The 16,858-nt window shown below is 37.5% G+C and overlaps 1 protein-coding gene across 2 annotated transcripts in view; it reads left to right on the forward strand.

Annotated features, from left to right (window-relative positions):
- LOC126759049 (glutamate receptor-interacting protein 1) overlaps positions 1-16,858 on the forward strand; it is a 67,463-nt gene that overhangs the window by 23,686 nt on the left and 26,919 nt on the right. For both annotated transcript variants that reach the window (XM_050473622.1, XM_050473621.1), the window contains exon 3: positions 14,709-14,831. In XM_050473622.1, the coding sequence (XP_050329579.1) occupies positions 14,709-14,831 (123 nt within the window). The remainder of the gene's footprint in view (positions 1-14,708; positions 14,832-16,858) is intronic.

A 16,858-nucleotide genomic window follows, 5' to 3' on the forward strand; every position in this document is an offset into this window, starting at 1 on the left:
TTTTATATCCCGAATTGACTGATTGCACACATTTTCTGGAAATTAATACACAAATTGTTGACGAGGCGTGCAGGGTTCGGCGTAAAGCAATGTTGATGACCCCTTTAATTTGTCAAACAAACGCTATAAATATGTTATTAGCAGCAAGATTTCAAATTTTTCGAGAGTTTGGGGCTCTGATTGAAATATGATGAGCATAGAAATGGTTATTATAGGGTTAAAGCGCAGCTGAGGCGAAATCTAGAAACCAAGGCTATCCTACTCTAGATTTACATTTTCATGATGTGCTAGTGATGGACCTTCAGCTCAATATTTTTAGCTCTTAATTTTAGATTTCTATAGACGAGTTGTGAGTTTAAATAATAAAGAATTGAAGAAAATTTTTAAAACGGTAGAAAGAGTTTTCTTTGCTGTTTCTCACAAGTTTCATCTGCTGTTTTTACAGTGAAACGAACAAGCATATCATGCAACTGCCGATAAGCATTAATTCCAGAATAGAAAAAATTTTTTTTTATCATAGTAGTGATCACTTTGACACCAACTGATCAAATTTGATCCGGACTGGTCCGTTTGAACTTCGTGCGCAAACCGAATCAATACATTTCTTTGTCGAATTTTTTTTGGTATTTTTTTGTTTTTTTTTTTTATAATTTTTTATGTTCGCGTTGGACCTACATATTTCATTTAATGTGTGTTTGGCTGTTTGTTCGTGTTTAACGCGAAACAATTTCTTCTCGTTTTGACTATGGAAACAAATTGAACAACAAGTTTATTTGAAATTTTGAGTTCCCACTGCAATCCCGGCTGCGAAATCGTTGCAAAAGTGTCTTGGAGAGTTCATCACGATTATAAGTATTTCAGTGACACAAAGCATTCATTGAAGGTCTTGAAGTCATCGGAAGCTGCCTTATGCGAGTCGTCCATCCACATCTGTTAATGACGATAAGATCGAAAAAGTTAAAAAAGAGAGCTTAAAAATCATCGTCTTGGCAAGCTGAGAATCTCAAGAGCTCTTATGAACCGACTCAACACATTTCGGTTAATATTGCGGTTAATATTTCGATTAACATTTTGGTTAGCATTTCAGTTAACATTTCAGTGAAGCGTATCAATGATAAACACGTACCAAAATGATTTGAATCTTTTACAAAAACGATGACGATACGTAGTACGTAGAGGTCGTTAAGGATATGCTTGACAAAGTGGAGGACCATTTTTTCCCACATTCATCATTACTAATAACGAAACGAGAGTTTATAAATATTGTTGGAAATGTGAATGCCACTTTAAAAGTAAGCCGATTGGCTTAGGAGCCTATTTCCACAACGATGATAAAATTTTTTTTTTCAAATTTCATTGTTGATTTCCTTGAAAATGTGTTTTTTTTTTGCCAGTCCAGTCAGATGGTATCAGTGGCGGATCCATGGGGTAGGAGGAATTGGGTTTGGGGGATCACAACCTCTTTAAAATCGGAGATTTAAATTCAAATTGTGTAGAATTTCAGAAGTAATATCAATTTCGAAAATATATTAGAAGGAAAGCCCTCAGAAAAAAACTATGGATCCGCCGCTGGATGGCATATTGCAAACTGCCTATTAATTTGATATAAAATAACGATTAAAAAAAGGTTTCAATTTCCTAATCTGTTTTTACATTAAACATTTTTTCTGAACTAGCCCTAGATATATTTTTAATAAATTTTAACCGGAGACATTTTCTTTGTTTTTATGAAAGATCTTTTTTACATTTTTTGTTCTATAAAGCTTTTATTTAGTTCAATTAAACTTCATATACATACATATATGTAGGTCTATGATCTAAGCTCAACATATCCTAAAAGGTCTGCTTTCATTCAAAGCACGTTCCTTAGTCAGTTTTACATGCCTCTTTTAAGTTGCCTGGTATTAGGTTAGGCTACGTTGGGTAGGCAAATAAGTCACGCATAGATCAGTTAAATATTTAACAGAATCTGCAGATTGTACGTTGGATTCCTAGGATGAGTTACTGTTTTATTTTGACATTGATAACAAGATATAATACCTTTTAAACTATAAGCTCTAGTTTAGCATGTACAAGGTCCGGCACTCGAAGTGTAACCAATTAAAAAAGCCATAAATTCGGTTTGGAAAACTATTTTTATTTATTTTAAAGTACAAAATGTGTGTAAATTCAGTACTAATTCATTTTTGCTCGATATGACAACCTTTTGCCTTAACTATGGCCTTGAGACGGTCAAAAAACGTATCGCAAGCTGCCCGAATGTGACTTGCCGGCATTTGGGCCCACTCACGGACAATGGCTTTCTTCAGCATATCGAGACTGGTGTATTTTTTACTTCGAATCTTACTCTCCAAAATGGTCCCGAGAGAATAATCCATTGGATTCGCATCTGGTGAATTCGAGAGCCATTGTGTGGTCGTAATGAAGTTCGGAACTTTGTTTTTCAGCCATTCTTGGTTCATTCGCGCTTTGTGAGACGGTGCTGAGTTCTGTTGAAACGCCCATGCTTTGCGACCGAAATGTTTGTTTGCCCACGGCTTCAAAGCATCCTCCAGAACACTTTCCCGGTAATATGTCGCATTTACTTTGACGCCAGGCTCGATGAAACCAATTGGAGAGCGCCTATCTGCGGTGACAGCGGCCCAAACCATTATCGTTTTGGAGAGTTTAGATTCTCGTATGAACGGTCAGTCAAGTAAACCCAATCATTTTGAGAGTTTACGAATTGTTCAATTGGAAAAATTTCTTCGTCAGAAAACACAATGTTCAGAATTTGACCGTTTTCGCTGCTTCGCTCTCCCAAGTCTTACTTGTTGCTGCTTCGGTGTGAGATCATGGGTCTTTTGGAACTTATAAGGCTTGACCTAGAGGCTATAAATAAGGCTCAGATGCTAGCGGTGCTCTTTAGCCATTTTAGTTTGGATTTCGCTCAAGTCGCTTCTTCACTTTCCGAACGCCATCTCACGGCTTACTTTTGATTCTCCACCTGTTTGATTGAACCTGACATACTTACATATATACTAGATCATAAAGTATTATAGAGATTACTAATATTTTTGGTTACACTTCGAGTGCCGGACGACCCGGTAGATTTTCTGTTTCTACTATTGCTCTTCCTACGTCGATGGGTTATAAGGAGGCTATAAATAAGACATCACCAGATCCAATAGAGTACTTCAAAAACTGTAGGTACTTCAAAAAACGCATATTTACTAATCAATATCGACAAAAGAAGAGTGAAGTTATTATATTCTTCCCTGTTGCCAACTCCAACTAACGAAAACCAACAATTTGTGAGTGACAAGTTTGTTTATCCCATAACTGCATAAACACTTTTCTCCAAACAAAACATGAAAACAGAGTTGCAGCAGCTGCGCTAGCTTCATAGCTACTCAAAGGAACTTGAAAATCTAAACATGTCACGAAGTTGCTGAGACCGAAAAGGGAAGAAAAGCAATTTCCACAGCGTCTAAAGCATTTAAGTGCAAATGTGGCTGAAAGCGTCAATCGACTGCAACATTCGTGCGGCATAACTCAGCGCAAGCGAAACATGAAAGACCTCCAAACCAGCAGCCACTAATGCCATGCCGTCCGAATGTTTACATGTTGCATAAACGCGACGAAGAGGTGAGATCCAGGAGACAATGACGAGGATCAGGGCGGAAGGCATTAGCGCTAATGGAAGGGTAAATTACATTACTTGCCACGGTTTGTGGCACATTCTGCTGCTGCAAGTGCGAAAATTACTTTTGCTTAGCGATTTGCTAGTCGCGTAGACGAAGATCATGCTTCTGCGTGTGTGTGTGTGTGTGAGCGATTTGATTGCCTTTGCCTGCGACAAGTGATCTGTTTAATTACAACAACGAACGCGCAGGAATCGCGAGTCTCGTTGATGCTCCTTTGACAAGTCGCTGCTAACGCACGCACTCGCATATACTTACATATGTATGTACATATATATAATGGCATCGGCATGTCTGCCTAATGCGCCCCGTTAATTGTAAAATATTTACGAATTTAAAATAAAATTTCAAATAGCGATTGCCGCTGCGCCGCGTGCAACTGTTGCAGATAAATTAGCGGCAAATGGCATTGCAATTGTAATGAAACGAGGCGCGCGTTGCGCCGCCGACTGTGCCACAGTTGAGTGCTGCAAATTGAAAAAGACACGCAATGCAGTTTTTGGAGTGCTGATATGAATCGGGGTAACTGTACTGGAACTTCGTTTCTGAAAAAACGATTCCGACCGCGGTAAGATCTAATGTCATAGTCGATTGTTGTTGCAATTTGGGTCGGATTGTAGAAGGTAGTGCCGAAGTCTCATGAGAAAGAACTTTATGAAGTCGAAAAGCCCTTCGGAAATGGCAAAAGATTTACGGAATCCGGCGCTCAGTTAGCAAATTATGACTTTATTTTATGGAAATGCTTGTGCTTTACAGTCCGGGTAACATTGAATGGTAGAAATGACCTTCAGGTGTCCTAAAAGTTACGTAATGGATTCGAAAGATCTGTGGTTACAGCAGGTTAACGGGAGATACAGGGTTTATCAGGAACGTAAAAGGACTGAATCGGTTTATAAAAATTTATTAAATCAATCGTTACAATTCTTTAAAAACTTTCAAAATAGGCCCCGTCTGTGTCGATGCAACGCTGCCAGCGCGATCTCCAAGCATTGAAGGCGTCACGGAAGACATTCTTCGGAATAGCCTTGAGAGCCCAGGTGCATGCGGGTTGGATCCCCTTTCATCGGCCTTTTTAGGCAAGGAAACAAAAAAAGTCCATCAAAAAGTCAACATCTTGGTTGTAAGGCGGCTGCTGAAGAGTTGGGATGTCGGCTTTGGTTAGGGAGCTGTTCACAAGAAAGGCTATGTGAGCCGGGGCATTGTTGTGGTGCAACTTCCAATCCGCGTACAGCTTGCGCATGTTCAAGTGCTCCGTCACAATGTCATGAACCACAGATTTTGATAAATTTAACATCTGGGCAAGTAAATAAATACTTAGTCGACGGTTTGAGTTCAAAACTTTGCGCATACGAGTCACATTGTTGGTGTTTGTCGAAGTCGCAGTTCGCCCAGCACAGTTTTCATCAGCGTCTTCTTCACCGCTTCTTGCTAAAGCAAAATCTGGGTAAGCCTGCTTGATCATATCAAACGTCTCTGTCACAGATTTACCGAGTTTCACACAGAATTTAATCGCGTATCTCTGCTCTAATGGACGCTGCATTTTGTGGCTTGCTTGCCACTCGGAGACAACTGACCAGCTGCTCGTTCGTTAGCTAGGAACGCCCTCTACCGAATCCAGTCGGTGCGCCCACGCTCCGAAGTACAGTCGCGGCGAAAGCAAATCAGTTATATTACTTACTGGACAAACCTTGTATTAGCTAACGGCAATGCGACATGAATCCATTACAAATCTGCTAAAGTCTTTATTTTCCCCTTGACCACCTTTTTCGATTTACCCCAGATTAGAATGACCTTGCTAGTACATAGCTGGTGGTAGTTGACTTACGCTTCCTGAGCTGGTCTAAGGCCGAACAGTACAGTAGCCAACTTCAGGAAGTAAACGGAGCTCAGATTGAAGCACCTGTTCTAGCAAGCTCATCAGTCTTACAGCTTCCTGCAATATCGCTGTGATCAGGTCCTCAAACCAGTCAAATCAAAAAGTAACTTGAAGCTAGAGATAAAGAGTCTAGACACTCCTTCACTAGTCTTAAGCGCACAGTCAGAGAACTCAAGGCTAATATCGCTCCAGAGCAGTAAATCTACTATACTTTTATCTTTATATAGGATAAATTTGTTATTGCTTTGAAATAAAGTGATATATGTGGAATCTAAATATTGAGGAAGAAATGTGGTTTCTCGGCTGGAATACCGTCTGGTCAAATATAACCCGGACTAAGACACAAAAAGACTTTCAATTATTTCCAATTTTCCATACACTTGTCATAAGCCTCGGCTGGGGTGGCCTTCAGAGCCTTCAGTTTTTTTTAGTTTCTTCGGGCTTGGCCTATTTTGAAGCGCCATTTTTGGACCGTTTGTACCAATCTAGAAAAAATTTTGTATCGATTCAGTCCAAGTCAAATTTGACCAGCTGGTATGTTAAGTTTAATCTAAAATTTAAATGTAAAAATTTTTTCCGACAAAATTGCTTTTTTTTGAATAAGTTTCTAGTATTATCTAACCAACAATATCTATAAAGTTTTCGTTGCTTTAGCCCAAGCTATAAAGATTGCCAATTGTCCTCGAGCTATATAAACATCTGTACGTACCCATATATATACTTATATATGTATGTAAGTATATCTACTCATGCCCAATTAATTCAAAAATATCCAATTCTGCAGTTTCAAAACGAAATGACCTTCATTATTCAATAAATCTGGTTACGAAAACACAACAAGCTGAGCGGCTAATATAATTTTGCTTGCTCGATATGCCGCTTGCGCTCATTAAAAGTAAATAAAATTCAAAATAATATAAACAGCCAGACACAAATGAAAAAAAAAAACTTAAGAAACCGAATTTTTATAATATACTCATGCCAGTTTCATAGCCAAAAAGTAAATAAATACACTTGTAGATGTGTATATATCATTATGGGCATAAAGCAAAATTAATAATAATAAATTTGCGCTAATTGAAAAGCTATTCGCTAGACATTTAGACATTTATACAAGCCAAAAGTTCGGCGGGTTCATTTTGACTGAAATTGTAGCAGAAAATATTGAGAAATTTTTAGTATAAATACATACACACATACTAACTCTCATATCTACTTACATACATACAAATGCTCTTCAAGTACATTGCTGTAAAAATATTTGTAGGAAGTGCCGATAATATGTAAGATACATACATATGTATGTACATATGTACTATGTTTGTTCATCGCAATGGTTGCGCACTAACGGTATATGCGTACTTATGGCACGCACGCAACAATCTGTAAACAAACAACTTTATTCGATCGATGAAGCATAAAAACAGGCGTGCGGAAGCAACTACCGAAACCAATAACACATGTTTGTTTGTACATATGTATGTATGCATGTAGTAACGCTAAGCATAACAACAACAAAATAACAGATTGGCCAAATAACCACTTACATTTGCGTTTTGCTTAGATATTTTGCCTTAAAATCGCTAGCAGCTCTTAAGGTGAGTTGCGCGCAGGTAAAGAGTTGGAGAGAGGCGCGGTAAGCGTCATTGAAGCATAGCAAAGCTGGCAGAGTGTTTGTGGCAAGCATGGAAGGGGCGAAGGCTATTTTTGGTGTGACCAAATTGTTGTTGGTGGTGCTCAATTTGTTTTCTGTAGTTTTGTTGTTGTTGTAAAATTAGTGTTGTGTAGTCAAATTTTTACCGTTGTGCACTTGTTGTTGTTGTTGTACAATTTTGTTGCGGTTGTTTAGTTGTTGCAATATTTGTGTTGTTGTTGTAAAACTTTTGTTGTAGAATTTTGTTGCTGTTTTAAAATTGTTGTTGTTGTAGTAATTTTGTTGTTGTTGTTGTAAAAATTTAGTTATTATAAAAATTTTGTTGCTGTTGTAAAAATTTAGTTGCTGTTGTTGTAAATTTTTGTTGTTGTTGTACAATTTTGTTGCGGTTGTTCAGTTGTTGTTGTTGTTGTAATATTTGTGTTGTTGTTGTACAATGTTGTTGTTGTAAAACTTTTGTTGTAGAATTTTTTTGCTGTTTTAAAATTGTTGTTGTTGTAGTAATTTTTTGTTGTTGTTGTAAAAATTTAGTTATTATAAAAATTTTGTTGCTGTTGTAAAAATTTAGTTGTAAACATTTAGTTGCTGTTGTTGTAAATTTTTGTTGTTGTTGTAAATTTCTTGTTATTGTTGTAAATTTCTTGCTGTTGTTGTTCAATTTTTGTTGTTGTGAAATTTCTAGGCCTTACGCACTGTACTTCTTGTACTTTTTGTATCATTTTATGCTTTTTTTTTGTTTTTTTAAATGAGTTTTTGAGATAGTTGTTACCTTCTGTAATTGTTGTTGTTGTCAAAATTTTGTATGCTCTCGTAATTTAGACATTTTATACGTTTTTTTAATATTACTTGTGTATAAATATGTTTGTCAGCATATGCAGCAACTAATGTAGCATGAAAAGTGCACACATACACACAAACACACGCACATGAAAACTACACGCGTAAAAACATCTTCTTTGTGCCGCTAAGTACATTCACGTACGGTTTCGCTCATTACACAAGTTCTTTTGCTACACAAATAATTTCAGGCAGTGGCAGCAGCTATAAACACAACAACAACAGTAACAGCAACAACCACTCAATAATTATGTGCGACCACCGAATTGCGTGCGTTGCGCATCATTTGCACATCCGCTCTTCTGCCGCACGGTGGAGTGGCAGCGCCAAAGCGGCGGAGGCAGCAAAAGTGCTGGCAGTCGAACACAGCGGCACCTATAACATATACATATGTACATGTACATACATATGTGTGTCTCCACACAGTTCTCAGTCGTATTCGTTGTTGTTGGCGGCTTGCTTCCCCCCGATTTTCCAGTTAACATTAACCACTTGAGTTGAAACGTTTCATTGATTTTCCCAAAACTATAAAACAATCTTAAGAAGATTTAAAAACTTTTTACTCAAATTGATTTTCTTTAAAGTGCCAAAGGTGTTCGGAATTGTTACCGAAGTTCATTTGCACTTGAATCGAAGGCATTTAGTACTCCATTCGATTTCCGCTCCCGTGAAGCGGCTGCAAATAACTGTAGTGGGTACTTAAAAAATCGGAAATTCACTCTCCGACGGAAAATTAAAAACAATTTTTTTACGATTTTTTTAAGTAAAAATTATTTTTGGGTATAAGTTTTATAAGTGGACCATTTCCTTCACTTTTCACATTGCCGCTTTTCGCCCATATGACAGTGACTTCATTGTCATGCTCGCCCATACTATACCAAGTAAGATCTTCCGATTTCAGTTTATACAATATACCCATACCTGAGCCGCTCAAAGCTTTAAAAATAATTCTATCGAAATGATCCATCGTTTCGAACTTCCCTAAACCAGACAAACCGGATTCCCATGGCGGTTATTGAGACAGATTTAGAGTTGATTTCCGTTTAATAATATTTTGATTCGTCAGATTAGTTTCACAAAGTAGGACAACCAATTAAAACACGCCGATAATATTTCAAATCATCAGCTCACAGCCAACTTCCACCTCGGCCGCTAATTGATTGATTGATAGATGAGGAATGTATCGCCTTCCTTAGGTCTATTGTGCCCTCTTCTAAATCACAATGACTCACCTAGACCCACCAAATATTCTGCTGGGTACTAGGTGTGATCTCTATTAGGAAACATGGATCCAAGGGCCTCTAATTCGTCCGCTAAACTTTTAATTATGACACGAAATTTTGTTTTTTGTAAACTGCTGAGCTAGACTTCCAATTAACGACAAAATTGTTTCATTCCAACTTCTGAACTGGCTTCGATCGCATGACTAATGAGCTCGGAGCCCTGCTAACGTAGTGAATATTTATCTCTCTGAAAAAGTCTGTGAAAATGTATAAGCGATAGTTGAGAACATGCGAGAGCTCGCCAACCGATTGAACAAGTATTATTTATACAATTTTCGGTTTTCAGAAGCGAGATCTTGTCAAAGGCAAATAAAACGGTGCTTGGCCGCAATGTTCAGAGTGATCGAGGTCAACAACCAACGTCAAAGATTAGTTACTTTTTTGCTCAGCCTTATAACTAGAGATCCATTGTTAAAGCACCGACACTAAAATAACTCTATTGTGTTCTCTTTGAACCATCCTGTGCTCCTGATGCAGTTCATCAATACAAAAAGATTTATATGTTCAACTTCAAGAACATCGTCAAGAAACTTTTGGCCGATAGTTGCGATGATTTTTCTATAGAAATATATTCGCTTGTTCCTCTTGGCAGCTTCTACATTCGTTGTTTTAAGGTATTCACAGTCTGTTGACATTTCTGTCAAGTTGTTAGTGACCTTTAGCACTCCTACTATAGTTCTTATGCTATAATTTTTGAATTATACTAATCAGGATGTGCGAACTATATTCCATTTAAGCTACGCTTAGCTGCTTGTTGAGCAAGTTATAGACTGACTTCAACGGGGCTCAGCTATATCCTACTGAAACCCATTGCAAGTATATCACGAAATGGGATGGTACATCAACTAAGAGATATTCTTTTACTATTTTCAATGAATCCTTAACAGACTTTAGTGATTTCAAAGCGCCTGACTATGTGCTTCTTGTTGTGAGCACACTCTTTGTCATCAAAATAAGTCTATCTTTATATCCTGTCATCTCCACTTGAAAGGCATTGGAGTGGGCTGACAGTCGGAAGGCGATTCTGGTGTCTAATTTTGCTGGAAAGGTATCCAACCCATTCGATGATCTAGCTTGGACTCATCCGTATATATTATATAACAATCCAAGTGTTCCTGATCATCTCAACTCTATCTCACACTGTTCTGGAAACGAAGACAATAGAGGGTATGGAATTTAAGTTTACTTCTAAAGGATTTCGAAAAGCCATGTTATTGGGTAGAAACAGGAACTGGCTAAGTATCTTAGAATGCGCCTTATTACAGACGATTAATAGGAAGGATTCCTTCAGTCTAAGACCTCACTTCGCTGCCAGTTGCTTACAGGTCAGGTATGTAGTATCTGATTTGACGCTGTTCTAAGAGCTCCACTGATGTATTTTTATACTAGCTGCTCTTTGTAAGATTCTCATACACTTTATCGCATTTCTTTCCCATCATTGGCCGTCATACAAATATACCATGTGTCATACTCGGCAACTGGTATGTTGAGCCAATGAATTACACAGAGTGTTAGTCCACATTTGGCTCCACCGTCCTTTTACAGATGGAAAGTCCAATTTATCGCCTTACAATAACTGCCATTGGTTTTCTGAGCGTCCGGGGATTCTTCCAAGAAGAGGTCATTCTGTGTCTTACACAAAACCTTTAACAGAATAAGGATCGTTTGCGACAAAATCTTTCCATGACCAAATAAAATAGATAATAAAGCGTGACAGCAAATATATTATTTTAGACCAAAACCGCCAATATTCAAATATGGCACATTCGATATGCCCACAAACTGAAAGACTACCCAATTGATCTGTTGATTTATTTCGAGCGACGCTTGCTGGCATAAATTACGCTTTTGATGTTACCAAAACGGCGGCATCGTAAGTCACGGTTTAAATAGGCACGCAACGACTGCTCCAATTCTGCAGCCACGAGCAACGCGCACCACTGCCACAACTCTCATACAAACTCTCCATACAATGAGGCCGCAGTAGCAATTGTCGCCGACGCCACCTACCAACGGTACGCGGTGCGCTGCGCAGCCTCTTTGTAAGGCTTTGAGCGCGAAGGCGGCAAACGTCGATCGCGTTGCCGACGCGTTCACCCGCAGCGTTGCAATTCGATTTGGCTATCTTCCTGTGAATTATTGCATTGGTCATGCGTTGTGCTGCAATTTTTTGTTGTTAACGGCAAACAACTCTGCCGAAAGCCAATCAAAATGACTCCCCAAAACGAGTGGCAACCGGGCCGCTCACCGCCACCGTTCTGCGTTTCTGCATGCAAATTGGGTGCGCCTTTGATCTCTCAACGCTGCTGGTGACGAATAAATTAAGAAAATATTGCAATGTTCTTGTTGTTATTGCTGCCGTTGTGTTTGTTGTTTTCTTCTAGGTATGGGCAATCGAGGTCTTTGATATTTTTATGCCGTGTGCCGTATGCCAAATGTCGAACGCTTTCGAATGTGACTGCGCAAAGCGACAAAGTAAGCAAATGTGTTTTCAATTTATGCGTTTTGCCGAAAAATGAAACCGAAAACCAAATGAAAAATTAAAAAAAATCACTGTTGTTTCAATATTCGTGGAATTTGGTTGATCTAGGCGTTTTTGTATGAATTTGTCTCGGTTTCTTTGTGTGGCGTTGTACTTTTATAAAAAAAATTTGTATGTTTTTCCTTCCTTTTCACTCTTTGAAGCCAATTGGAGATTCCAATTATAGTCAGGTCCTTTTCCACCTGGTCTTTCCTCAGCATTCCCCGGTAGATACTGCGTAGAATACTTTCAGAGCTGGATCGTTTTCATTCATTCGGACGGCATGACCTAGCCAGCGTAGCCGCTGTCTCTTAGTTCGCTGAGCTAGGTCAATATCGTCGTACAAGTATATCGTACAGCTCATCGGTCTATCGACTGCGGTATTCACTGTTTCCAATGCGCAAAGAATCATTAATCTTTCGGAGAACTTTTCTCTCGAAAACTCCTAACGTCGCCTCATCGGATGATGTCATTATCCATTCATCTGCATCATATATCAGGTCGGGGATAATGTGTGACTTGTAAAATATATTCTTTATTTGTCGAGAGGGGACTTTACTTCTCAATTGCCTACTCAGTCCGAAGTAGCACCTGTTAGCAAGAGTTATTCTGCGTGACGTGTTATTCACAGTGACGTGAGAGTCAAGTCGCGACTGTGACGACTGTTTGTTTGAAGACAGACCCATTTGCTTCGCTTCCTTGTCCAACCTGGAGAAAGCAGAACTAACGGCACGTTGTTATAACGGCGTTATTATCATTGGCGGACGCCAACAGTTATACACTCTTGTAGACGATTATATCTTCTCTATTCAGCTCCTGAGCTTGAATATTTTTTAAGAAGTCGCACGATAGGCAGTCGCCTTGTCTGAGACCTCGTTCCCTTCAAGTTTATAGCTGCGACAAGTGTTGATATAAGGCATAACCATTTTAAGCTCATGTCCTGTAAATGGCCAATGCCCTGTAATGGTAGCTGTAAGTCTGTATATAATTTTCCTCGACCTATGAAATAAGTACTTAATTTTTATCTTGTCATAATTTGGCTACATCTCTTTCGCTACCCTGCATTTGGTTGTAGATTTTCATCAATTCTGAGTAACTAGTTCAGGCCGCGGTGCATTTCTCGTCTAATAATAACTAGTTCAAATTGTGTATTCAGTTTCCTCTTGATGATTCCTGACACGGTATTGTTTCTGCCTCGGATTCATCTAGAGAGGCTCTTGACTTAGCCAAATCGTCTGCTTATTCGTTGCCGAAAATGTTCGTATGACCGAGAACCCACATTATGGACAAATGGAGTTGACCTGCGAGTGAGCTTAAAGCCTTCCTACACTTGTTAACCACGGTGTAATTGATCTATGGTGGCGACAAGACTATTAGTGCCGCCTGTTTCTCTGTGCAAATGGTGAGTAGTAAGCTTCACATCAATGGCGTATTCGAAGCGTTGGTGTATTACCAAATGATCTGTCAAGATTTTTAGTTAAAGTGGAGTTAGCGCAGATGGGTTTGCATTGAAGAACCATAGTAAGCTCTTAATTAATCTCTTACGTCGGCTGAAGAGAATGGGAAATTGACCGACCGCAACTAAGCTTCGCGATGATATAAAATGTAAGGAGAGTTAGTAAGGACTTACCGAACTCCTTTTTGAATATCTTAATATATGTAGTTCAGTTAATGTTTTTGTAGATTTTTGGACGCTTAAGGTAATTTGATTGATGAATACACTTTGGAAGTTCGAGGAGTTCCGTGGTTTTCAGGGTTAGGTTAGGTTAAATAGTCGATATTAAAAGGGAATCTCTCTTGGACAGCTTATAATGGCGGTCCATTGTGGTAACTAGAGCTTCTATAAAAATGTATCATAAATGCTCTCATAAATCGACAGCGCTTTGAGTCGATTAGAAATTTATTGATTATTACTGGTTATAGCTGTTTCAAAACAATATTATTTTATGAATTAAGTATACAAAATTAATAATGAATAAATAATTTAAGAATAATTTTGCTAAAAAAAATTTCAAAATTGGACCGACATATGTACTTATATGTATGTGAGTTTGTATATTTTCGCGAATACGATCAATGAGGGGAAGACTTGCGATTGCGAATACTGCTATAATAAAACCGACAGCGTTTACGAGCAAATGGGAAACGCTGCAGCATTCGCGCATAATGATCACATGGATCACAATGATCGTTGCAAAACTGCGAATGGGAGGCAGGCAGGGTCAGTTGCACAGACGCGCAGTCATTAACGGCATCAATGATTGATGAGATTTACGCGAGTACAATAAAAGCAATAACAAGGCCTGATTTTCGCACAATAAAATGCGTTTAACACATTTTACAACAATGCTGGCGATCGTAAAATGCACGCTGCACGAAGGCATCGCCAACAAAGCGAAAGAGAAGTTGGAGGAATATGGTAAAAAGGGAGCATAAAATGCGCTGTGAGATGTGTTAACGAGCGGGGCCACAATGGGACCACCAGGAAGCGCGCAAATTTCGCTTTTGTTCACATTCCGCATGGAAAATGTGGAGGGGGTGGAGAGGGGGAATGTTTGCAATTTAATTTTTTTGTCGATTTTTTTTTTTCATATTTGTTGTTATTGTTGATGGGCTTTGTTCAACTTGTTTACATTTTTCGCCTTTGTGAAAATTTAAGATTTTTTTGGGAAGCAAATGTAATCGCTTTGCTCACTTCTTGTTTTTGTTTACGAATTGGGCGCAAGTTTATTTAATTTTTGGCTTTCGCCATTATTTTTCCACACTTTTCTTGCAGAGTGTTTACATTGGTAGACAGCAAAAAAAGATTTAAGAAACCATTTATTAAATGAAAATTTTTCTTCTCTATTTCCAGTGGATCGCGCTATGAGTCCCGCACAGTCAGAGGATTCCGGCCTGGCACCCGATCGTGGCACCACTTATGCAACAATAACACTGCCACGTGACAACCCACACAATATGGGCATCACATTTGCAGGTGAGTTTGGGTGCAATAACCTCAAAAGGGAGGCACTCGAGAAACGAAAATTATATAACGAATATTATGACTTTATATCTTATGCTGTTGTGGTGTGTGTCCTCCTCATAGGCCTGTAGGAAAACGCGAATTGATCAACCAAAGCTTCAGTTGAGGAATTTTGTCGAATTTGTGCTAGTTTTCTCTCGTAAACCGGTGGTGAAGCAAAATAGCTTCGTGTTGAGATAATCGGCATTAATTAATTTTTTTCGCACGATATCGCTGAAAATATTTCTATATCCAACACATATATCAGTACTTTTGATTTTTTTTTTTAATTTTGTGACACAATTTTCGAAATAGTTGGCAACCCTTATCAAAATAAAATATATTTTTTTTAATTTTTCAGTTCGCTGCTCATATATTAATATTATAAAAGAAAATTAATTTTAATTAAATTAAATATGTGGCAACCTTGTTCACACATATTTCCAACTGCTTAAACTTATAAAATCATCTTGAACTTATTAAATTTTACAGTTATACTGATTGTAACTCGTTAATATTTTTTAATTTAATTGAATTAGAAACTTGAAACATGTGGCAACCTTTAAATAAAAGTTTCGAACATTAAGTTTTGTTAAACCACGTTATTGCATTATACTGCTGATATGCATTTTTCCAGTTATTTTTCATTATACTTTTTAAATAGGTGGCAACAACCTCAATATTAAAAACTTGAAACATGTAGCAACATTTTTCAAACTAAATTTTGTTAAACAACTTTTTTGCAGTATAGTGCTGATATTAATTTCTTCAGTTATTCTTCAATATATAATTTAAAAAGGTATAGTTACCATCAAATTTTTTTTACTTTAAGCTTTCTTGCATTTGATTATCCATAGCAATTTTTTTCAATTTTAGTATTAATTTAAAAAAAATTAAATTGAGAAATAGGTGGCAACTCTCATCAAAAAATTTTTCCCACAATAACTTTAGACAAATTTCTCAGCTTGTTTGCAAAAATGTTTAATTTCTTTAGTTTTTTCTACCTTAATTTTTTAAACAGTTGGCAACCTCTCTCAAATGCATATCTCTGACACAAATTTTTAAATTTCTAAACATGTGGCAAAACTTTTCAATAATCATTTTTCAACAGTAAGTTCCGTTAAATCACTTTATATTGTTAGCGATGTTATAATACCGTTACTGTTTTTTTCAGTTATTCTAAATTACTTTTTTAAAGAGGTGGCAACCATCTTAAAGTAATTTCTCGCATAAAACTTTTTTGAACCTTCTCATTTATAAATCAAATTTTAGCAATTTTAAATAATGTTAATCCATTAGAGCTAAATTCTCAAACAGGTGGCAACATCTAAATTTTTTACTTTAGCTTTTCCTAAGTTCTGCGGCTGGATTAGCAATATTATAACTTTTTTTTAAGTTTTTTTCGATTTTTTTTTTAAAGAGGTGGCAACTATCTTAAAGTATTTTTCACATAAATCTTTCTTGAATCTTCTCATTTTAATACCAAAATTTTAGCAATTTTACATAATGTCAACCTTATAGAGCTAAATTGTGAAACAGGTGGCAACACCTCTATGTTCTACTTTAGCTTTTCTTATGTTTTTCGTTTGGATTAGCATTTTATTAAAATTAAAAAAAAAATGTTTTTTTGACTTAAAATTTTCAAACTTGTGGCAACATTCCATTTTTTCTCGCGCTTCTATTAATTATTGGTGCTGTGGCGTGAAAATAATTTTATTTTTCCTGCAGGGTGTACCTACAAAGCCATGTATTTGCGAGGGTATGCACTCGTGCTGCTCATTACCACTGCTCACCACCATTTAACCCGCAACAATTAGTGCCACATTTTTCTAAATTTAACCGATCGAAATGTATTCATTACGAAATCATGTCCAAATCTCAACCTCCGCCACTTCCGCTTTGGCTGGCGGCTGTGAAGGGGTTCGCCTTGTAGAATTGTATCACCCATTGCACAAGCTACATTTATAGCTACATTTGAGCGTATATATATGTATAACTGT

The sequence above is a fragment of the Bactrocera neohumeralis genome, chromosome 5 (genome assembly GCF_024586455.1).
Source record: "Bactrocera neohumeralis isolate Rockhampton chromosome 5, APGP_CSIRO_Bneo_wtdbg2-racon-allhic-juicebox.fasta_v2, whole genome shotgun sequence".
Classification (NCBI taxonomy): domain Eukaryota; kingdom Metazoa; phylum Arthropoda; class Insecta; order Diptera; family Tephritidae; genus Bactrocera; species Bactrocera neohumeralis.